The sequence below is a fragment of the Phaethon aethereus genome, assembly GCF_964289735.1.
Source record: "Phaethon aethereus genome assembly, chromosome: 6".
In the NCBI taxonomy this organism is placed as follows: Eukaryota; Metazoa; Chordata; class Aves; order Phaethontiformes; family Phaethontidae; genus Phaethon; species Phaethon aethereus.
The window spans coordinates 43,519,034-43,543,482 of NC_138580.1; the positions used below are offsets into that span (position 1 = coordinate 43,519,034).

The 24,449-nt window shown below is 48.8% G+C and overlaps 1 protein-coding gene across 1 annotated transcript; it reads left to right on the forward strand.

Moving 5' to 3' along the window:
• Positions 1-58: 58 nt before the first annotated feature.
• POFUT2 (protein O-fucosyltransferase 2) lies at positions 59-13,733 on the forward strand (the record flags this gene model as incomplete). Its single annotated transcript, XM_082001156.1, is given in 13 exon segments — positions 59-397; positions 743-811; positions 964-1,103; positions 1,105-1,177; positions 1,180-1,346; positions 2,035-2,285; positions 3,353-3,497; positions 3,838-3,948; positions 8,006-8,072; positions 11,456-11,581; positions 12,141-12,321; positions 13,144-13,267; positions 13,525-13,733. Coding segments are annotated over 13 exon segments (1,947 nt in total). The 3' UTR covers positions 13,679-13,733.
• Positions 13,734-24,449: the final 10,716 nt, after the last annotated feature.

Consider the following 24,449-nt stretch of genomic DNA (forward strand, 5'->3'; position numbering starts at 1 on the left):
GAGCGGGAAGTGTCGGAAGTGGGGGTGTGGTTCCGCCGCCGCCGCCGCCGCCGCCATGATGAGTGTGGCGCTGCGGAACGCCCAACGGGTCGTGCTGGTGCGTCGTGCCCCGCTCCGCCGCGCCGTGTGCGCCCTGCGGGCCGCTCTGGGTGCTTCCCGCTTCGACGTGGGGCTGGTCTGCGCTAGCAACGGGCTGATGCGGCGTCTCAACGGCGCGTACCGGCAGCGCCCGGAGCCTACCGACGTCCTCTCCTTTCCCTTCCACCGGGTGGCGGCGGGGGAGCTGCCGCGGCCGCGCTGCCGCGACGAGTACAACCTGGGGGACATCTTCCTGGGGGTAGAGTACATCTACCATCAGTGCCGCGCCACCGGGGAGGACTTCGACAGCGTCCTGGCGGTGAGCCCCGCCGCGGGCAGCGCTCCCCGCGGTCGCACGCCGCAGGGAAGGACGGCCGTGGGGCGTCCCTGGGGGCAGAGGAGCGATGATCTCACAGCTTACCCTGAAAGATTAGCTCTGTGTTTGAAAACTTGCTTGTTTTAACCTGACCTTTGCCGGTTTGCGTGCAGAGTACCGGCTTTTCACTGCTTGTTCTGGCAAAGCGATCTGGTGCGGGGGGAGCCCAGGTCACCCCGCGTACCCCGCTGCGTGCGGCGCGGGCTGCGGGGCTGCACGCGCGAGCGAACTGCCAGCGCTGGGGCCCGGTTTGTAACGCGTGTCGTTTGTTCCTGCCCCTTTGCACAGGTGACGGCAGCCCACGGACTGTGCCATTTGCTTGGCTACCAGCACAACACAAAACCCGAGTGGCAACAGGTACGGCGATGCCGGGCAGGTGCGGAAGGCGTACGGTGTCAGACCGTACCCGCGTGGAAAGCATCTCCCTGTCTCGCACCCCCGTGGCGGGGAACGCCCGTGTCCGGCCCGTCGGGCGGGTGGCCCCGCAGGGCTGTGGCCGGCGTTGGCAGGAGCACGGTGCTGGCGGCGCTCACCGCGGCTTTTCTCCCGCAGATGTACCAGAAAGAGCTGGAGATCCTGGAGGAGCTGAACCGGCTCACCGGCGCCAGCCTCCGGCCCCTGACCGCGGGCCTCTTCTGAGGGAGCCGCGCTGGGGGCCCCGCGGCCGCCGCTCCATGCACCGAGGGGCCGGGCCGCCGCCGGGGCCGCCCCGGACGTGGCGCGGCGTGGGGATGGCGGTGCACGGCCCCGGCCGCCGCCTCCCGCTGGTGCTGCTGGGCCTCGCCGCGCTCGCCCTCCCGCCGCCCGCCGCCGCCCAGCCGCCGCCCGCCGCCCTCCGCGCCGGCCACGCCGCCTCCTCGCTGCCCGCCGCCGCTGCCGCGCCGCGCACCAGGTGAGGAGCAGCCCCCCGCGCCCCAGCCACCGCGGGCCCGCTCGCCAGGCCCGGCCCCTGCCGCCCCCCGCAGCCTCCTCGCATGGCAGCCTCCTGCGTGCTGCCCCGCGGGCCGCTGCCCTGCATCTGAGCCACCGCTGCTCCTTCGCCTGCTGGTGCTTCCCGCGTCGCTTCTGGAAGACGCCACCATTGAAGCTCTCTGGGGGCTTTCCCGCACTGAGCATGGCCTGGGGACCCCCGCCATCTGCCCTGTGGTGCATGACCTGCACCCTTTTCCCCTGTCCTTCCTGAACATGTCCTCCTGCCTTCATATTCAGGTCACAGGAATTAACCCGAGTAACCTGCCAGTCGTTTCGCCATTCTCACCACACACTGCGTTACTCTCAGGATGCGCAAGACATCCGAGGGGTTCACTCCTCGGCGTCCCACCCCGCCACAGGAAAGGCTCGTGGCATGCGCCTTCTTGATGATGTCCTGTGAGGAGACCTTGGTGGCCCCCCAGCCCCTGCAGCATGCACTGCTGTGCCTTCCCCTACTTCACCCCCTTCCACCTTCTGAGTACCACAGACTCACGAAAGAGGAACCGTTTCGATCTCAATATTGTGTCACATAATTGCAGGGTTAAAAAAGGCCATCAAGTAAAACGTTTGAACTTCTCAAAGTAATTATATTGCTTTGTTCTCCCCAGATACCTTTTGTATGATGTAAATCCTCCTGAAGGGTTCAACCTTCGCAGAGATGTCTACATTCGCATTGCTTCCCTTCTAAAGACCTTGCTGAAAAATGAAAACTGGGTGTTAGTTCTGCCTCCTTGGGGACGCCTTTATCACTGGCAGAGCCCTGACATCCTCCAGGTCCGAATCCCTTGGTCCGAGTTCTTCGATCTCCCAAGCCTCAACAGGAACATCCCTGTCATTGAATATGAGCAGTTCCTTGCAGGTAGAGTATGGAATCGTAGACTCCACAATTGACAAAATATGGTAGTTTCTTCACAAGTTTATCCTTACGCGTGCTTTTGTCCTTACATGTGAAATAAAGTTAAAAGGTGGCAAGAAGAGAGATGGAATTGTGCTGAGTAACAAACTGCTAGGATGAAATAATGCAGTTATTTGGCGGCTCATTTGATGTAGCAATGTCAGCCCCTCAACTTCTAGGGACCCCAGAGAAAGACAGTTGATGCCTGTGGTTGAAGTCACAGATACCTCTGCATAATTTTGGCCATAGAAACAACCCTGTCAGGAGAGAGAGGCAGCCTGCAGCTCTGTTGAAATACAGACAAGCCACATTTTTCTGGAGGTGGCTGGACAGTAAAAGCTGTACAGCAGGTTCTTTGGTGAACTTACTTTTTTTATTGTCGATGCTACACATACTCAAAACACTTATGCCCCTGCTTTTTGCATACAAAATGGTATATAAAAGAAAGGCTTTCCCCAAGAATGTGGGAACCGTCAAGTTGGTTCCTTCAGGGTTTAACGCCACGTTGAACTTACCACCAAAATCTGCAGCAGTGTCACAGACTTTTTCAGCAAAGGAAATAAAGGCCACCAAATGTCACACCTCTGCAAAGAGCTCTGAAGGGATCCTTGTCCCCTACCTTTCAGGAGAAAGCATTTACAAACCCTGAAATTTAGAGAAAGAAGGGCTTGTACTTGTCATTTTCTTGCAGGCACTCGTCCAGAAGCAGCTACCTACAGCATTGAAAACCTCTGTGCTTCGTGGTGTGTTTTACCCAGCTTTTAAATTTACATTTCCATGATATTCAGTCTGTTTGGTACATTAAATCACACATAGCTGTGTGGGAGTAGCAGGTTGTCACAAGCCCTGACCCATTTAGCTTTACTGGCTCACACAGAACTTCCTTCCCTTTTCTATAGGGAAAACAGGGAAGAGAGGGAGTAGTATAATATTAGCATTTCTAGCAGATTTTTAGCTCGAGCCATGCTAGTTCATGCCTTGATTGTGTGGTTTCTCATGCTCACAAATGCTTTGCTTTGCCTTCTGCTCAGAGTCAGGTGGGCCCTTTATTGAACAGATTTATGTCCTACAAGGCTACGCAGAAGGATGGAAAGAAGGAACATGGGAAGAAAAAATAGATGAAAGGCCATGCATTGATCAGCTTATGTACTCCAAAGACAAACATGAGTACTACAGGTAACATCTGGCCGTCCTTTCAGTGTTTTTAGTTGTATTCCATGAGACATTTGCCTGCTCTAACAGAACAGACTTGTGTGGTTGTTGTAGTGTTGTCTGTGAATCTCTAGATGCTTGGGGTTCACTTTTTTAAAAAAACTCCATCAATAATAAAATGGTTTGGTACTAGAAGGTCTAATTTTAGAAAGTTGTTGTTTCACACAAAAACAGTGTAAGGGAGCTGCCTGGTTTATTTAGGTTATATATCATCTTTCTGTGGTGCACTGTTGATTTGTTTCACTCTATGTGGCATTAATTTAAAATACAAGCCTGTGAACCAATACTTTGCGTTCCCTTTCAGGGGATGGTTCTGGGGTTATGAGGAAACGCGGGGCCTAAATGTCTCTTGTTTGTCTGTCCAAGGATCTGCCTCTATTGTGGCTCCCATCCTTTTGAAGAACACTTCAGCACAGTGAGTTGCCTTGTATTATTATTTATTGTTGAATTGCGTGCCCACAAACCCAGTGCCAGGTGGGAGGAGCAGGGGCAACTTACAGGCTATGTCTGACTTCATCACTGAGTTATTGTAATCCATTAAAATCATTACAAAAGGAATTTACACTGTAAGAAATACCTAAGTAAGTTACGTTAAATGCTGCAGTGCTAAAACTGAAGAGGAAATAGCCTTGAGCTCCTTCATATTCTCTCTCAAGTAGCTAAATGACCTTGCCACCCTGTGTTCACCTTTCCTTCCTTTACCCTTCGATGTGGGGTCAGGAGGGAACAAAGCGTGGAATCAGTGTTTCCCAAGCCCACATCTCAGATCATGAGGTGCAGTGCCTGGTCTCCTGTGACATCCATCCTCAATAGTGTGAGCTGGGTTTAGAGAAAGCAAGCAGCATGTTTTGTCTTTCTGCTCTGAGATGCCACTAAGATGATCAGAGGAAAGGAAAACTCTTATATGAGAGGTGGAACATGGTTACATTATCCCAGTAGGAAACTATTTTCAGTCAGCTGTGGCCCTGTAGCAAAAGCTACTGGGTTACAGATGAGAATAGGAAGAGGAAATAATCGCTGTCTGTGAATACATCAGGGGAATAAATCCATAGGAGAAACACAAACAGTGTAAGATGAAGTGCAGTTTTTCCACAAGAGCAAAAACATCCAAAAATTTGACATCAATACGGTTTAATTGGAAATGAGATAAAGGTTCCCTTAAGCAGAGCAGTGGGGATCTGTGGTACCTCCCGCTGGGAAGCAGAGGAAGCAAAGTCCTGTTTCTTAACAGGAATGTTGTTCTATTTGTAGGAGTAGTGATACCATAGTCTTTGCCAGTGGCAGCAGAAATCTAGATTAAATAAGCTATAGAGCTTTCCACATTTAGCTCAACAGTTAACTCTTTCATGGCAACTGTCAAAGGTCTGGCGACGAGGAAGGTCAAGAGAAAAATTAGGCATGGTGCCTAAGTATTCCTAACATGCAGACAAGATGCCTGATCCACAAGATCACATTTCTTAATCAGACACAAATAGGAAGAGGAAGAAGTGCCAGCATAACAGCAATGTAAGGGCAGCTACAGTTAAAACTACTGGTTCATGCTAAAGCCGATCTAGTTTAGTGTGTGAAATCTAAGTGAGTAAAATCAGATGTCTGGGGAAAAGCGTAAGAACTAGGCAAGTGTGTGTAATGCCTCCCCTGACTCCTGTCACACCCTTCAGATTTGCAGTTGTAGGAACCTTTTGAGCCAAAAGTGATCTTCCTATCTTTTATATCCTTCAGTGAGTCCGTGGATCTGTGCAAGCTTCCTTTTGAACCCCCATGCACACTGTTAGCATCCACAGAATCTTGGGACAAGACCTGAAGGTTTTGCACCTGAAGTGTGCATCCTATGAAAATCCACCTCCTTTGGCAACTCCTACCTGCAATTTTCCTCTAATGTCCCCTAGTTCATGTAGTGTAAAAGACAGTGAACAAACAGCTCTTCCATATTCACCTCCATGCCATGCATGATTTTAAATCTTTCTGTCATATTTCCCTTCACTTGCCTCCTCTGCAGTGTGAAGAGTGCTGGCTTTGTTAGTTGTTATTCGTGTGAAAGCCTTTCCATGCCTTTGGTCACCCTCACTGCCATTCTCTGAACCTTTACAGTTCAACTGGATCCCGCAAACTGAATGCGGGTAAACCCATTACACACTGATATAATGACATGCTCTGTTTAGTGCTCTCTTCTTTTTCTGGTGATTCCTAATATACAAGTTCCTTTTTTTGACCTCTGATGAGTTTTGCGTTGACATTTTCATCAATCTGTCCTCATTCCCAAGCATCAAGCCCTTTAGTTACCAGTTGAAGCCAGTATTTTTTTTACTAGATGCACTCCTACATTAGATTCCATCTGCCACTTTATTGGCCAGTCATCAAACTTCTCTAATTCTTCACAATTGGCCTTTCTCTTTGCTGCTCTGAGCAATTTTAAATGATCGGCAAGCTGTGTCACCGTGAAGTTCACGCCCCTTTGTAGGTTGTTTAGGATTATGGTGACAAACAGATCCCTTCCACTTGTGACCTCCTTCCACAATGACTACTGGACATTTATCCCTGTCTTTAAACTTTTTTTTAATCCATGCAAGGACCTCCCCTCCTGTTTTCGTAAAAGCTTTTAACAAAGGTTGTCAGGAAGTCCTGGTAAACAATGCCAGTGAGATTTCCCTTATCCACATGTGTGCTTACGTCTTCAGACTACTCTGATTGTTCATAATTCGGAGCTCCATGTTGATACTTCTCCAGTTTACTTTAGGCATCCATAAATTGTTTTTTTCCAATAGTTGCTATGAAGTCCAGTACTGACATCAGGTTTGTGACTATGTTGCATCCTAGACCTCCCCTAGTGCATTTTCAGGAAAATTGACATCACATTTGCCGTGTTGCAGTTTTAAGTGAGAAGTGGTATACCAGAATTAGTGGCACAGCTGCTTCGTCATTGAGTTTCTTGGCAACTGTTGGGTGAATACTGCCCAGTGTTGGCCATTTGTTGGTTCATTTTGTCTTGCTGTTCCATCGCTGGACAATTCCTATGGACGCTTTGGTTTGAGATGCCTTCTCTGATGAGTCCCCCTGTAAAAACTAGTTCTGGCATGTGAATCTTTCCCAGCTCCTCCACCTAGTGCACAGCTACAAAAAATTACATTAGCTGTATGTTGTATTATCATGACGTTACTGTCTCTCAGTGCTTGTTAAGCCCTTGATTTCCTTTGTATTGGAATGAAGATTTGTCATTAAATTGAAGTCCTTTATTTCTTGTTGCTCAAATTCTTTTTTCACCTTCCTTATTGTCTTTTTCTGTTTAACTTCATGGAATTTATGAGCCTTTCATTTTTTTTCACTTGGACACTACTGCATTTTTGCATAGTCCCCTTTTTCAAACTGAATGCAATGGCGATAACTTTCCTTTGGCCATTATTGACCCAATAGGATGTTGAAGGTGAGTATCTTTATAGCCACTGTCACAGATTAGCTCTTCCACTGTGAGATTTTGGTCTGTGGCTTGCTGCTGCTCAAGATAATGTCAGGAGCTACTCCCTGCCCAATTGGTTCATGAAACTGTCTTTGGTTTATGAAACTGTCTTTTGACAGTGTCTCAGACTGCGGTTGCTTAGTCGCGTACTGCTATGGACAGTTGATTATCAGCAGTGATAATCGAAAGTTGATTGGTTATTTGCTTCCTCTCATTTTTGTAGAAGAAGGTCCAGATAATTACTTTGACACCCTTCAGCAGAAGCATTTCTCTGTGTTTTTGCTCATATTCTATGTGCTCAGAACACAAACTAAGCTGACATCAGCTGTGCTCTTGGACACTCAAAACTCTCAGAATCTCTTCTGCTTCTTAGAACTTGGATAGTGCGGTTAGGTTTCCAGTACACAATCCTGAACTGTGTGTATATATGAAAAACACAGGCTGTTTTCATGTAACTTTAAAATTTAAAAACTGTAATTTTAAAATTTGTGCTTAGTTGCTAACACATGTTTTTGTAGTGTCTCTGTGTTCTTTGATCTGTTGTTTTACTGTAGGACACTTTGTTCCCCGCATGGAAAACACCTTCTCTGGTTTTGCTTTTCTGAGCACGACTTCCAAGAGGCTCTCATGTGCTCTGAGGCTGAGCATTGTCTCATAGCTTGCTTCTCTCCTTTGGATCACTCTCCCTGTTGGCAATCTTATTTCTCCAGCAGCAACTACTGTGAGGACTATATGAGGGATTGTTAATGCTTGTTTGTGTTTAACTGTCAGAATTAAGAGTACCATTTATTAAGGAAGAGAGCAGGAACACGCAGTGGCATAGTTCACTCCTCTCCTAGCAGGGTATGGGTCACAATTTGCTTTATGCAGAACAGATTGGCAGCCTATCCCTCCTTCCCTGTGCTCCCTTTGCAAACAGATCATAGTCTGTGCTTTATCCTAGCAACTGTGTAAAGAAGCTTTGTAACATAAATGCTATTCCTAAGGGAACTGCACTCAGTTTTACAATTTTTAATAGGTCAGTGATGTTAGACAGAGCTGAAAACCTTCTTCATGACCACTACGGAGGGCAAGATTATTGGAATGTGAGTATTTTCCAGTTAGCTTCTCTAGATTTTCTACTTGGTTCTGATAAAAATTCAATAACCAATATGTGTTTCAGTTTTACCTCGGATTTCTTTTCTTGAGAGTAACTTGTGTCTTATGTTTCAGCAGTGTATGCTAAAGATGGTCTTTAGGCTGCTGTGGATTAACGTAATGCAGGAATTTGTCCTGGTGTCTTGTCCCTAAAGACTCAGTGCTGCAGGGCATGGCGTTTAGAAGGACTTTCCCCATGCGACTCATCTGCAATCAGAAGGGAACTGCCTTTGTGCAGTTTCTTGCCTAGTCAGCCTCAAGATTAGACTTTTCAATTCTCAAAAGTTCTCAATGTTGTCCTAACTGTCTCCCTGTTGGCTTCAATGGCAAAATTCCCACGGGTTTCAAGGTAACACTGAGCACTTTGGGAGACACGACCCAAGGTTCTATGGTAAAATAATTCCTGTGGGAAAAGTTTTAAGACAAAGTTAAAGGTTCAGCCACAGGAAAACAGAACATGATATGGAGTGCCTAATACAAAAATTTCTAAGAGAAAGTGACTCTCATGATACTGCAAGTTACATAGACCTCAGGCTTGTAAGCAGTAACATCTGGCTAATCACGTCGTATATGGCATATTCTTCAGAAATGGACTGAACAGTAGTTTGCCAACTATGAATTTTTCATTGAGAGTGACTCTCCAAACAGAGAAATGCAACCCATGTATCATTTCTGAGTCTGACCTCTAGTCCTGTAAAAGCAGACATGAAATCCATATGGATCCATAACGCATTTCTTAGCAGTGGCACTTTAAACATTGTCTCAACAGTTTCAACCTGTGCCAAAATTACTTAAAACTTTATGGAAAATAGTCGTCTTTTATTTCAATTTTAACTACTTGCATGATTTTTGGTGGTTTTTTTCTTAATAACTTTCTGGTTGACATCTGGACTTCTTCATAAATCTTGCTAACAGATGCTCTCTTGTCTCAAAGAAGTTTTTAAGTTGTAGCAAGGCAGCTTCCTTTTGCAACCAATGTCTTTGGTATCCAAAAATATTTTGATTTAATATTGAGCTGTGTTGCTCTCATTGTTGTCCCCATTTTTGTCTAGGCTTCTTTACCACTGCAAGGGGAAAGGTATTGTTTTGGTTTTCTTAATGGTTGAATGACCACAAAGCAGGGAAGACCTCACAAAATGGTTTAGGAGCAACTGTTGAATCCCTTGACGAGCATCAGTGTAGCATGTTGACCTCATGAGCACTTCGCCATTCAAATGGAAGCAGAAAGTTTTCTAAGGACAACTTTTAGAAAAGCCAGCAGTTTTGCATTTAGTTTCGCCATTTTGGGGGGATGATCTCAAAGAACTAGAGGATCTGTACCATTAATTCAATTAATGTACACAAAAGGGAGCATAACCAACACTGATTTTGTTTGTTTGTTTCCCAAACTTAGAATCACAGAAAAATCTAGGTTCCGGCAGCCCTGCCTCAAGGTTTGCACTTCCAGAACTTGATCTGGTGGTTTGGGGCTGTGTCCACCTGGAGGTGGAAAGTCCCCACATCTGGAGATCCGCCACCTGTCTGGGGCCTGTCCCACACCTGTGCCACTCTTGTGGGCAAGAGGTTTTGCCTGATAACCAAACAGAAGTTGCCTTGCTGCATCTTGGGCCCAGGGCCTCTTGTCTTTTTCCATGCACCTCTGAGAAGCGTCTCTCTCTTCTCTGTTTGTCTCTTTGCAGACAAAAAGGGAAAAGAAGCAAAACTTGGAGGTAGTTGGAAAGGGTGACAATATTGCACGTGCAGATTTGAAACATATACTTTAAATAAGATGATAACCAGATACAGAGAGCATCCACTTCAGCAAGTTTATCAGTGAAAGTTCACATATTCATGTTTTTTCTTTTACATATGCTGTTGCAAAATAAGTGTTCATCCAGAACGGCTGCTGTCAGGGAGTGCCCAGGAAAAACGTGGCACAGCGCACCTCATGGGTGCCAGACATGACGTGGCAGTTGTGCAGTCCGCTGGGATGAAGTTTAGAGGTGTTTGACACAAGCATGGCATTCAAAGATGTTTATCGTCCTCCCCAGTGCACTGCAGTGCTGTGGGTTGCGTACACGTTTGCTGCCTCTTGAGCTTACCATGTTCATCACATCTTCAGTGAGGTACACAGTGGCTTGACTCAACAGGATTGTGTTGTGTTGACATATTACAAAAAGGAGGGAAAACGTCTCTCGTTTTGCAGCGTGAGCATTCTGCAGCAGACAGTGTGTAGATCCTCCTTTAATATAAATGTGTTGCCGCAGGATTGGGGATGAGATTAGGGAGCCAGTGCTGAGCTCATCAAAGATGCTAGAAGAGGAGGCTTTGTGCTTCCATTAAATATCTAGAGGGGTGTGGATCTCCAGGTACCACTGTGATGCATCTTATAGAAGACTAAATTGGTCTGTGTCTTACTGAACGATACGGAGGAGGAATTAGCTCAACCACAGTGAGTTTGGCACATGGAGAAATAGCTGCTCTGGGAAAAGGTGAAAAAAGACTGGCAGATTCTAGTTCCAGCCTCTTTGCTAGAGCAAGGCAAAGGCAGGATCATGTCTTAGAGTAGCAGTAATGCTCTGCCTGGCTTCTCCCCTGTGTAGCGAACTCTGTCCTCTGTGGGCCTTACCGTGCTGAGAAAAGAGAGGCTGTTGGAAATTGAAGAGAAATGTTTTTGTTGCACCTTCTTTGGTGCCCGTGACACAACAGGCTACAGACTTGTATAAGATTAAGAATTAGACCAAATTGCCAAGTGTCATTTATAAGTGGTGTAAGTCAAGTGGGTTTTCCTAAGTTCCCTTAGTTTCCTTTCACTTAGTTCCCTTAGTGTGTGCCTGTTAATAAGAAGGCTATGTGTGACTATGTGCAGGGGTAACTGCATCAAAAAATCTTTGAAAGAGATTACTGGTGAAAAAAATCCTTTTTTGTCACTTTTCCACTGAATTTGATAGGAATGTCTGTGGCTAGATGCATGATTTTTTTAAGCAGGTTTTATTCTTACGGGTGTTTTGCAAGCTAATGTCTTGGCCCAGCTTTTGTGCCCAAAGGTGAGGTATATTGCTATGGTGTTTAATTTGGTATATATTATGTGTTCTGTTATGTAAATAACTACAATCTGCTCCATACATATATGTATTGTAGAGTCAGATGAGTATGCTGGTTATAAATGTGGTTATGATTAGATTTAAACAGTTAAAGCTCAGATGAGAGGTTAGAAATTGTTGCTTGTAGTGCTGCATGGATGTATCAGAAGTAACCACATCCTGGAAGCTCTGTGTATGTGAAACTATCTCCATTTAGTCATTTTTAGCTCTCCGTTTTTCTGACTTGGCATCTGCTCTTATTCCAACAGACCCGTCGGAGCATGGTGTTTGCTAAACACCTCCGTGTAGTGGGAGATGAGTTTAGAAACAAATATCTTCAATCCACGGATGAGGCAGACAGGACTCATTACATGGAGGACTGGACACAGATGAAGGTAAAATCATAACGGTCTGTTTCCCATAACAAATGTAATATGTTTTTTTAATATATTTTCATACTCCTGGCTGTACACTGCAGGGAATACTGGAAGATAGGTGTGAATCTAGCTCTCCCTGCTCAGATGGAGGTGGACATGCATGTTCCTACTGTACCCTCTTCTCCCTGTGTGACTTGAGTTGACAGAGTCAGTTGAGATGTGGCTGACTGGTTCAGGGTGCCAGATTTCCTTTGGTGAAACACAAACTTGTATTTCTTCTTGTATTCAGCATCATCTGTGGGTGTAAAGTTCAACTGCACACTGCCAGTTGTAGGTTTGGTCAAGGAGAACAATTTTTTCTTACAAAGATTTCACACTCTAGTTTCTCTTGTATGATGCAAGCCACCCAAGATCAAAACATTGCAATAAGAGTCCCAAAACATTGCCAATCCTTACCTTAAAATTACTTTCTGCAGCTAGAGTAATTCAGTGCCTTATCTGGAGATTATGCAGTCAGGCAGTGTGAATGAGTAGTGGTGCTCTCAAGTTTTAAAGTTTATTTATCTTTCTCTCTCAGGTTAAGATGGGCACAGCTGTAGGTGGTCCATACCTTGGGGTTCATCTCAGAAGGAAGGACTTTGTTTGGGGTCACAGAGAAGATGTGCCTTCCCTGCAAGGAGCTGTAAAGAAAATCCGCAGCCTCTTGAAGATGCATAAACTTGAAAAAGTTTTTGTAGCCACTGATGCTGTTGAGGAGGGTAGGCTGATTGTAGTCAGTTTAGGTTTGGTAACTTTTGACAATGAGTGCAGCAATTACCACTTTGTTTTTATGAATGACTGGAAGTTCATATGCCTCCATCATTGAATGGGGAGTTGAACAGGATTGGGCAGCTGTTTTCTTCCAGCTTGAATAGTTGGTATCAAACCATTCACTTGGTATTTCCCATAGGAGGTCTGACGGCCTCTATAACTGGAAATTGGGAACTGAATTTGCCTGTTCCTCCTCCTCTTTCTTCCATCCCACCTTTTTTTCTTAGCATTTCAGAGACTCTTGGACATGGGAAGGGTCCTCTGAAGTCTCCCACCCAGCCTTCTTCTTGGCTACCCCTAATGTCAGACTGGGGTGGACCTGGCTGTGTGTGGCCAAAGCTTCGAAACCCCCAATGGTGGGGTTCCCTTCCTCCCAGTAGTATCTAGGGGTCTGTTTCAACACGTGATGTTAGAATAAACCTGCAGGGCATGGCATCTGCAATAGCTAATTTAAGTCTGCTGTCAAGAAAAGCCTCTTGGTACACCTGCCCTGTAGGATTAGGCAGCGAGGCTAGTTGGTACCGTCTGCCCTACCACTTGCAGGCTTCCTCACCCCTGAGAATTGCCCCCCTTGGCACCACGCCTCTACCCACTGGCTCCTGCCCCTGCCTGCAATACTCTGATGTTTGGCAAACACGTTATAAAATTTGTAGGTAGATTTTGGTTTCACTTGCTTTGTAACTGTTCACCCAGGGTTTCCTTAAACATATACATTTTATGACAGCAGCAAGTTGCTCTTTATAATGTAAAAATAAATTTGCATCTTTCAGAGATTGAATTGCTCAAGAAACTGCTGCCTGAGATGGTGAGGTTTGAACCCTCTTGGGAGGAGCTGGAACTCTACAAAGATGGTGGCTTAGCCGTGATTGACCAGTGGATCTGCGCACATGCAAGGTAGCGAGTTTGGCTTTTCTTTGAGGAGCCAAATCTTACTGTCACAAAACTGAATAATGTTTTTGACCCAGATATAGTTGCTTACAAATCATATGTGACATGATACTATGTAACTGAGATATACATATAAAAAATAGATGTTGTAATAGTTATATTGTGTATATATATAATAATAGGTCAGTTCATTGGACTGAAATCAACTACTTGCATTTTAAAAACTGGCCCCCTTCAAAAACCCATTCTGATTTCTTTCACAGGTATTTTATAGGCACCTCAGTTTCAACATTTTCCTTCCGGATCCACGAGGAAAGGGAGATCTTGGGATTTGATCCAAAAACAACTTACAACCGATTTTGTGGTGAAAAAGAGAAAAACTGTGAGCAGCCAACTCACTGGAAAATTGTATACTAAAATACAGAGAAATCCAAGGACTTCAATAATGGTGACCTCAAAAGAATAAGGAAACACTCTGGGGAAATACCTTCTTTTGACCAAACTACAGCTCAGTCCTCTACCCTCCTTCTCAGTGTTTACTTGACATTTGAGTTTTGAAGTACAAGCAATATTCATCTTCTTAGTCAGGCATTGATGGGAGCAAGAAAAATGAGGTCAGCCTGGGATCCTGTTCTCAGCATAGGTAGGATTAGAGGACAATACCAGACACTGTAACTGAAACTTGAAGGGCAAAACTTTGTCCTGAAGCTGAGTAACAAATAAAGTAAGTTGCGGCTTTCTTTGGAGTTCTGAGGAAGAAGAGGAACGGTTTTATAAATGTAACATAGTTGTGGTTTGTACTGCATTTCTGTCTTTATTATCTGTTCTGTTCAGTGTTTGCCTCTCTGATAGCAAAAAAAAGTCTTGGTTTCATAACCTGCACTACATGACCTGCAACTTCTGTGTAAACTCTGCTGTTCCTTGGTGAAATCTTCCCTTTTCAAATAGTAATTTGTGAACATTCAAATTGTCTCATGCCATCAGTGCTTGATAAAAGAAGACGAGGTGGTATTTCTACCTCAACACCAGCTGCTTCTAATAGCAGTCTCAGTGGGTCTGTGCTGAGAGGCACAAATATGGGGCTTGTAGGGTGGTGAAAGAAAGGTTATGTTTCTTATGTTTTACCTTCACAAAGGAGCCTTTTTTTTCCCCCCATCATCCTCCCAAAGGCCTGTTCAGTTGGACTGATGCAAAAGATCCTTTTGAGATCACGCAGTCACTTAGTTCAGCGATGGTGATGCTTTGTTAGTGAGCATGCTAAAAGGCCTTTCAGGTTTCCATGTCAGTTAAATGGATCATCCCAGTAGTTCAACAAATGAATTTTCTGCATTTCTGCTTTGGATTTATGCAAGGGAGCAAACTGAGGACAATCACAGACAGCAAAGGTCATTGGGCCTTGAGATAACACGTATCAGTGCAGCAGTTGGGAGCCTCACCGGTGAGGTTGTGCTCTGATGGAGATGGCTAGCTGGTGGTACAGGGGAAGATCCCGGTGCTACACCACCAGCCAGAGGGAAAGCGCAGCGCCCGTTTTGAGAAGAGTTTTGTATGTGTACCAATTCTAGCTCTCGCAGTCTCCTGCTTTGTAGAATTGGCTGCTGGGAAGTATTCTGCTCCATTCTGTGCTTCAGGTGGGTCTTTTGCCCTGCAGGTCTACATGGCTCTGTTAAGCAGGAGAAACCTTTTTCAAAAGTGGACTAGGAGACAGATTTCAAAAGGTGAAGCAGACATTTTTCCTTAAAGTCAGATTACCTCGCTGTTAGCGGACCCTTCACTTGCTCTTTCCCCTTGGCTTGCATAGGAGTATGTATAACTCTCCTGCACTGTGCAGTGGACATTTCACAGATGCTCCCGGACGATGAGGTGGTTTCCTTCCATGCAACTGCAGCAGAAGCTGTAAAGACTTCTCAGGCAGTAGCAGCAGCAGCTCTCCTGTTCTTATCGCCTGTTTATTGTATCTCCATGCAGCAGCTGAGCCCCTCTGGTGACAAAGTCGGGAGCCCAACATTTCAAAGCAGTGCCTTTTCCCACCAAGTCAAATGTTCTTATTTAGCCTGTGTGCTGTGTAAAGCAATGGTGGCATTTTACGTGTAATGTATACCTCATTAAGAAAAATAAAAAGCTTTGTAGCATTTTTATGTGGTGTCTCCATGCTTCTTACTTCTTTCTAACCAGGCGTTTTCCTGTCTTCTGGCTCCCTAGCATTGGACTCCAGTGTAGGAGAAACTTGGATAAAACCTGCATGCCCTGACAAGGTTTTTTTTTGTCATCTGTCCCATGAGGTGCTGCATTAGCAAGTACAGCCAGAGTTACCCTTCTTGCCACTGGGAAACTGCATCTGATAAATCTCAGTGCCCCCTGCTGCAAGAGGGATGTAGATGAACAGGAGAGAGTCCAGAGGAAGGCTGCTAACACCAGCGGCAGCTGGAGTATGTGATGTATTCCAGTACTCATCTGGATGGCTGAGCTCAGAGAGTCGTCGTGAATGGCGTTAAATCCAGCTGGCGGCCGGTCACAAGCGGTGTTCCCCAGGGCTCGGTTCTGGGGCTGGTCTTGTTCAATATCTTTATTGATGATCTGGATGAGGGGATCGAGTGCTCCCTCAGTAAGTTTGCAGATGACACCAAGCTGGGTGGGAGAGTTGATCTGCTGGAGGGTAGGAGGGCTCTGCAGGGGGATCTGGACAGGCTCGATCGAGGGGCTGAGGTCAACTGTGTGAGGATTAATAAGGCCAAGTGCTGGGTCTGCACTTTGGTCACAACAACCCCATGCAACACTACAGGCTTGGGGAGGAGTGGCTGGAGAGCAGCCCGGCAGAAAGGGACCTGGTGGTGCTGGTTGACAGCCGGCAGAACATGAACCGGCAGTGTGCCCAAGTGGCCAAGAAGGCCAACAGCATCCTGGCCTGTGTCAGCAATAGTGTGGCCAGCGGGAGCAGGGCAGGGATCATGCCCCTGTACTCGGCACTGGTGAGGCTGCACCTCAAATCCTGTGTTCAGTGTTGGGGCCCCTCACTACAAGAAGGACACTGAGGTGCTGGAGTGTGTCCAAAGAAGGGCAACGGAGCTGGGGAGGGGTCTGGAGCACAAGTCTGATGAGGAACAGCTAAGGGAACTGGGGTTGTTCAGTCTGGAGAAGAGGAGGCTGAGGGCAGCCCTCATCGCTCTCTACAGCTACCTGAAAGGGGGTTGTGGTGAGGTGGGTGTTGGTCTCTTCTCCCAAGTAACTAGTGACAAGACGAGAGGAAATGGCCACAAGTTGCGGCAGGGGAGGTTTAGATTGGATATTAGAAAAAGTTTCTTTACTGAGAGAGTGGTCAAGCATTGGAACAGGCTGCCCAGGGAGGTGGTGAAGTCACCATCACTGGAGGTGTTCAACAAACGTGTAGGTGGGTTGATGGTTGGACTTAACCTCAAAGATCTTTTCCAACCTTAGTGATTCTGTGATTCTGTATGAGGAGAGGAGGAGAGAGCTGGGCTTTTTCAGCCTGGAGAAGGTGAAAGAGGGATCTAACTGTTGCCTTTCACTACACAAAAGGGATCACAGGGAAGGCAGAGCTGGGCCTTTCGCAGAGGTGCACAGCAAAAGCACAGGAAGCTGCAGGTACAATGTGCCACATGGAAGCTTCTGCTTGGGCATAAGGTACAGCCCCCCAGAAGCTGCGCAGCCCTGGGACAGGGCTCTGAGAGGAGCCGGGGGTCTTTCGGCTGTGCTGTTTCAGCCCCACTGAAAGAGTCAAAGGAAGCAGAGGACAAGCTCACATGCAAGTGGATTGTAGAGAAATTACATCCACCTTTCTAGTTCAAATAGAAAACAGGCATTAGAGAGAGAAGAGCAGGGTGACAGCTCCCATAGCCAAGGTTTTCCAATAATATCCCCTCTCCATTGAATCCCTATCATCATGATAAAAAGCTGGAAAGAGGACAGCAGTCGATGAAAGGGTGAGATTTCCTTCTTGTTTCTTAACTCCAGAAGATCTTGAGACATGACTATCCTTCATCTTTGCAGTGATAATACATGTATTTACAAACATACCTATGTATGCAAGTACATACACAATGATGCATGTATACATGACCACAGTGCCTTTCATCTGGCAATCTGTGTCAAAACACCTGTCCCCCTGTAATTCTAGATTTCCTGGTGTTCTACCACTGTCTGCTGCTTTCTGGGTTGTAGAGCAAGGAATTGAACAGAGCAGACCTTGTTACCCCATTGCACAGGAAAGCTTAGATGGTTTGTGTCCTTGGCAGTAATGCTGTTATGTTCCATTTACATCCAGAGTAGATGGACTTGCGGGATCAGTTCTCACTGTCTTAGCGTACAGTGGGAAAAGACACATTCATCAATGCAAAAATACGAAGGGCAAGAGTTCTGTGAAATGCAAAAAATATCCATAGAGAGTATTGTGATGGGTTTTCTCTCCACCTTCAACGACAAGCCTTGCATGGTTTGTGTCTGCTCCCACTCCTTTCCACAGAGGACGTTTTAAGGAGGAGCGAAACCTGAAGCACAGCTGCAGTCATGTCCTTTGCACAGCCATTGTAGGAGCCTGCTGTGTTGGTTTTTCATTTGGTATGTCCTTGGCTGTCGAGCTCTCTGGCTGCCAGCATAGCCTTTCTGTCACAAGGTGGAGACAGTAGACCAGCCTGTGATCAGCCCCAGAGCAGATCTTTCTGATCCACACTGGATCAGAGCAGCTGTCTCCTGCAACCAGCACTGGAGTAGGGTTTGTGGGTACGTGTAAAACCAATCAAAGCAACTGTGGTTGTCTTTAAATGATGATCGTGCATACGGATTACTGTAACCAGCTGTGGATGGTTGCTGAGAGAGCTGGGTGGTGAGGCAGGGGTTATTTTCCCTTTTTTTGGGAAAGGGAAGGAGTCAAGATCCCTTTGGGGAAGGAAAGGAGTCAAGATTAATGGCTAGCAGGCATGTCCACGAGTCTGCTGCGTGGCCTTGTAAGCCCACCTTTTCAGATGTGATTAGAAGAAAGTCCCAATGCGTTTGCTTTCTCTCCTCTATAAAACTGAACACAGAATGTTGCACCTCACACCCCAGCACCTCGCTGGCTGGCTCCCAGCACCCATCTCGGCTCCTACTGCCCTTCCAAAGTGGATGCATCACAGAGTGGCTGTGCTGCTCCATCACCCTCTGTTTCTGGACATCACAGCATTTTTATGTGGTAGCCTCCTGGGGCAGGGGCAGCTTCCTCGCTCCCGGGGCAGACATCCCTCTCAGCTGATGCACCTTGGTTCCTCACATGTTTCGCTCCAGGCTTCCTTCCTGAGCGGTCCCACAGGCACCAAATGGGTTGCTGCAGATCATGGGGGCCTCTTGGCTGTAGTGCTGGGGGTTGGGAGACAGCAAAGGAATGGCTGGGATGTGGCAGTTTAAATCAGGTTCAGCTGATGGAGCATTTCTCTCCTGTCCGTACTTCCCTGTTAGGATCCATGGGCATTTTTGGATTGAAGGGCTGGAAGGGGGTGGCCATGTCACAGTGAGTGCTCACCCTGGGAGCACCAGTCTCTGCCTGCCATGAGGAACCAACCACCACAGCAGAGCAGGCTGGGGATGCTCCTGCTCCCAGGGAAAAGCCTGCGGCACCCACTCCTTGGGCACCCACTCCTCATGTGAAGGCACATTGCCCAGCAGAGAAAGAGCTTGGCGCCTGGTGGAGCAGGGGCAAGATTTTTCTCTCCCAAGGCAGTTCCCTCCTCTGCCTCCCACAGCACACTGTGCTTCTATGATCACATTAAGGCTGCCCTCATTCCCCTCTGTCTCTTCACACAGCTCTTGTGGCAAAAGACGGGCAGCTCCGGTGCCTGTGTGCCATGGGGACAGAAGAGGCCTGGCGCTGCGGGCCGTGCCGCATCCACCCCTTGCCACGTGAGGCGTGAGCACTGCAGAGTGGGTGCCCAGCCAGCAAAAGCTTTTCCCCTCCGCTCCTTTTGCTCTCGCAGGCCGGCAGAGCAGCTGGAGCCTGTGGCCAGGCCACAGGCTGTGGGTACGTCTGGGGCTGCCGCTGGTGGCTGGAAAGCGGGCATGGCTGGTCACTCTCTCCTGAGGGTCCCGGTTGCTTCAGGGCCTGCATTTTCCTCTGTAGATTCTTTCCTACAAAGGAAAGACATGCAGACGAGGTGAAGGCTCTTTCTTTATTCAGGCGGGTCCTGGGATCAGCTCTGCAGAGAGCTTAGCAGCACAGCCAGCCGTTGTCTCGGAGACAAGGCCTCCTCTTCCATGCCTTCCAGAGCTGGTCTTGCAGCATCAGCAGCCTGAAGCTGGAGGAAGGCTTTCTCTCTACAGCTCTGAGCAGGAATATGGTTTGAGCTGCCAGGTTTGAGACGCAGGGGCTGAAGTCACTGGCCATGCCTTGAAGGGCTGGAAGAGAGAGGAACAGAGCCAAGGTCAGAACCTGGATCTGGGGGGACCCAGAGGGAACCCCTCCTTCCAGGGCCACTCCACCCAGCTCTTCCCACGGCCAGGAGGGAGCAGGGGCCAGAGGCATCAGCGGGAAGGTGCTTGGCCACCAACTCCCCACGTGGCCCTGAAACCTCTGTCTACTCTGCCCATGCCGGCCCTTGTCCGCGCAGGGAGCGGAGCCCTCCCTGGCCAGGGCAGGGAGGGCAGCTCCCTTCCCCGGGGTCTCTCCTCCTCCCGCCAGCCCCTGCTGACACCCCGCTGCCCACGCTCACCCTCGTAGATGGTCTGGAGCTTCTCCTGCTGACCCCTCGTGTGCCGCCCGGCCAGCCCTAGGAACACACAGCCCATCGCAAACCCCGCCAGCCTCAGCAGCGCAGCTGCCCCACATCAGCCCAGCAACACGCTTTCCGGCCCTTGGCAGGGCTGAGCCCAGGACCTTCCCCACTTGTGACGCCCAAGGGCAGGGGTGGGCGAGGGCGGCAGGGTGTCCCATGGGCGCCCTGGCCCCGCGTCGGCCAGTTGGGGCTCCGCAGCCTCTGGGCTGAACCCAGCTGCTGGTGCAGCAGCCGGGGCTGGGGCCGAGCTGCAGCGGGGCAGGGAGGGACCCCCGGGGGATCATAGCTTACCAATGAACCTGACGGCCGCCTCCCGCATGGACTCCTGCGAGCTCTGCAGGTACCGCAGGGACTGGCGCAGGTACTCGTCTGCTCTGCTGCTGCGCTCTGCCAGCTGGAGAGAGCACAAGGGGACGGAGGGAAGGGTTGGCACAGGCTCTCCCCCTTGGCCGGGCGGTCCCTGCGCCCAGGACTGGCCTCCCCAGCCAGGACAGCCACAACCCTCAGCCAGCAGCCGGCTGGTGCCGGGCTTTGGAGGGAGCAGGGGCTGGGTGCTCCCAGCTGGGCCGGGGCTCCATCAGCACCCCAGGGCTCCGGAAGGGAGAGGAGCCTGGAGAAGAACCCGTGGGGCCGCACGCCCCAGGGAAGGGAGCCCGTGTGAGGTACGGGCTGTTGGCGATGGGCTGCAGCAGGGGGCAGGGGCAAAGCTGCCAGCCCCACACACTGGGCATCGGGGCAGGGGGCTTGTCCAGGCTGGGCCTGGGGCTTTGCGGCCAACCTTACCAGGCACTCGCCGACCGCCCAGGTCTGCCCACTCTTCAGCAGCTGCCTGGGTTTCAAGGCATTCCTGTGAAGTATGCTCTGGGTGTCTGAGGTCTATGGTAGCCGATTTTTTCAAGCTACACATTCAAATCACCACTCAAGATACTGCAAGAAAGATTCTCCACAAAATCCTCCAACAAACTGCTCCAGCCTGGGTCCCCCATGGGTGCCGTCCTTCAGGAACAAGCTGCTCCAGCCTGGGTCCCCCCACGGGTGCTGTCCTTCAGGAACAGGCTGCTCCAGCCTGGCCCCCGCGGGGTCCCAGGTCCTGCCAGCAAACCTGCTCCAGCCGGGGCTCCTCTCTCTCCCCACGGGGCCACAGGCCCTGCCAGGAGCCGGCCCCAGCGCAGGCTGCCCACGGGGTCACGGCCTCCTTCGGGCATCCCCCTGCTCCGGCGTGGGACCCTCCCCGGGTGCGGGTGCAGATCTGCTCCCCCGTGGAGCTCCATGGCCGCAGGGGCACAGCCGGCCTCCCCGGACGCTTCCCCGGGGGCTGCTGGGGACCCTCTGCTCCAGCGCCCGGAGCCCTCCTGCCCCTCCTGCCCCACGCTGGGGGCTGCGGGGCTGCTCCTCTCACACATGCTCTCTCCTCTCTCCAGCTGCAGTTGCTGTTGCCATTTTTTCCGCCCCTTCTTAACTCTGCTCTCCCAGAGGCGCGGCCACCATCGCTGACAGGCTCGGCCTTGGCCGGCGGTGGGTCCGTCTCAGAGCCGGCTGCACTGGCTCTGTCGGACATGGGGGAAGCTTCTGGCAGCTGCTCACAGAAGCCGCCCCTGCAGACCCCCGCTACCAAAACCTTGCCATGCAAACCCAATACAGAGGGAACACAGCCAGGACAGCTGACCCCAACTGACCAAAGGGATATTCCAGACCATATGATGTTGTTCTCAGCAATAGAAGCTGAGCGAAGAAGGGGAAGCATGGGATGTTTGGAGTTACGGTGTTTGTCTTCCCAAGTAACCGTTATGTATGATGAAGCCCTCCTTTCCTCAAAATGGCTAAACATCTGCCTTGTCAATGGGAAGTAGCAAATGAATTAAGGACTGCAAGAACCTTGCTAGGGCATGCAGAGACGCAGCCAGGAAGGCTGAGGCTCAGCTAGAACTGGAATTGTCCAAAGCTGTCACATACAACAAGAAAGGATTCTTCAAGCAGAAGCACAGGGGAAACATACGCCCATTACTAAACAGGGCAGGGAAATGAGTCGCTAATAACGATGACAAGGCAGAGGTTCTCAATACCTTCTTTGCCTCTGTCTTTACTAGCATAGATGGACCCCAGATCAAGTAGCTATGACAACACATGTGTCGACCCACCAGTAGTGGAGGAAGGGCTGGTCTGTTGCCTCTTGTGAGGGCTCAACCCACATAAATCATAGAATCATACAATAGTTTGGGTTGCAAGGGACCTTTCAATGCCATCTAGTCCAACCCCCTGCAGTAAGCAGGGACATCTTCAACTAGAGCAGGTTGTTCAGAACCCCATCCAACCTGACCTGGAATGTTTCCAGGGATGGATCATCTACCACCTCTCTGGGCAACCTGGGCCTGGATGGAATCCACCACAAGATGTTAAGAAAAGTGGCTGACATCATTGTTGTAAGGCCACTGTCTATAATATTTCAAAAGTCATGGAGATCAGGGGATGTCCCTGATGGTTGGTAGAGGGCAAATGCCATGCCCATCTACAAAAAGGGCCCAAAAGAGGACGCAGAAAACTACAGGCCCATTAGTTCCCAATCCCTGGGAAAGTAATGAAACGAGTCCTAGAAACTATTACTAACCAAATTAAGGTGATGATATTGGGAAAAGCCAGCACAGATTTACAGAGGGCAAATCATGCCAGACTAACCTTCTACAACAAAATAACATCTTCTGTTGAGCTGGGGAGAGCAGTGGATGTTTTTTTAGCTGGACTCCATCCAAGAATTTAACACTGTCTCCCACAGTTTCAGCTGGACAAGCTGGCAAGATACAGATTGGATAGGTGGTTTGCAAGATCGGTGGGAAATTGGCTAATGGGTCATACTCAGAGGATTTTTCAACATCTTCATAAATGATCTAGATTAGATAATGGAGTTGAAAGCACCCTCACCAAGTTTGCTGATGATACCAAACTGGGTGGTGAGGTGAACACGTCAGAAAAGGGAGCCATCTTACAGAAAGACCTGGGCAGGCTGGAAGAGTGGGGCTAGCAAGAACAGTATGAACTTGAACAAAGGCAAGTGCAAAATCCCGTACCTGGAATGACATAACCAGAGAGCCCAGTACAGGCTGGGGTCTGTGTGGTTGGAGAGCAGCCTCTCTGAAAGGGACCTTGGGGTCCTGATGGACAAGCTGAATGTGAGTCCACAGTGCACTGCTGAGCAATAAAGGCAAATCAGATCCTGGATTGCACCCACAGGGGCAGAGACAGAGATGCAATCATCCCACTCTACTCAGTGCTTGTTCAGGCTTCACCTGGAGTACTGTGTCCAGCTCTGGTCCCCACAATTCAAGAAAGATGCAGGCAGCCTGGGGAAGCCACAAAGATGAAGAAAAGGCTGGAGAACCTGCCCTGTAAAGAAAGACTGAAAGACTTAGGTCTTTTCTTCCTGGACAAGAGAAGGCTCAGGGGGAATCTCATCACAGTATTCCAGTACTTAAGGGGCAGCTACAAAGAGGACAGAGGCTCTGTCTTCACAAGGAGCCACAAGGAGAAGACAAGGGTACAAGTTGCACCAGAAGAGTTTTCATCTCATCATAAGAAAGAAGTTTTTAGAGTGAGAACAATCACTCACTAACAATCACAGGGGTGTGGTGGAGTCCCCATCACTGGCTCCACTCTTCCAGATGAGATTGGGCAGGGTGCTAAGCTCCCTTTCCCATGAAAGGCTGGACCAGATGATCTTTTAAGGTCACTTCCAACCTGGGCTATTCTATAATTCTATGACTGAATTCCTTATTTTGCTTGCTTGCATGCACAGCTTTTGCTTTACCTATTAAACCCTCTTTATCTCAGCTCAACAAGTTTTCTAACTTTGAACCTTCCAATTCTCACCCCCATTCCTCTGGGGAGGGAGGGAGGGAGTGACTGGTGTGTGGGGTTGAGCTGCCTACCAGGGTTAACCCCCTACAGACTAGAAAAGGAAATATATTTTAAAAGGAGTGACTTTTCCTTCACAAGGGATGGCTGCTCAGAAGGATGTACCAAATCCAAGCTGGATTTGTTTGGAGTGTCCCCAGGACAAACCAGTACTAAGGAAAGCCTGTCTGTTGAGGTGCCTCAGCTTTCCAATATTGCACATATAAGTCTGTATATCTGGACTTTTTCACAGCTGGGAATGGGGAGGATTACATAGGTCTGAATACCACCTTGCTGTATCTTTGCTGAAAGATTGTAAAAGCTGGTACATCCTACCTCAGAGCCAGCGAGGCCATGGGTGTTCTGAATTATCCCCCATTGGCCTCTATTTTCAGCCAGCTGGCCACTATGCTGCAGTCCAACTGGTAAGCCAGAGCAACCACTGCTACCCCTCCTGTGCCTTCATTGAGTTGCTTCTCAGTCACAGCTGTGACATGCTGTCCATGCACTTCTCGACAGGGCCACCCTGCAAAGACACAGCCCAG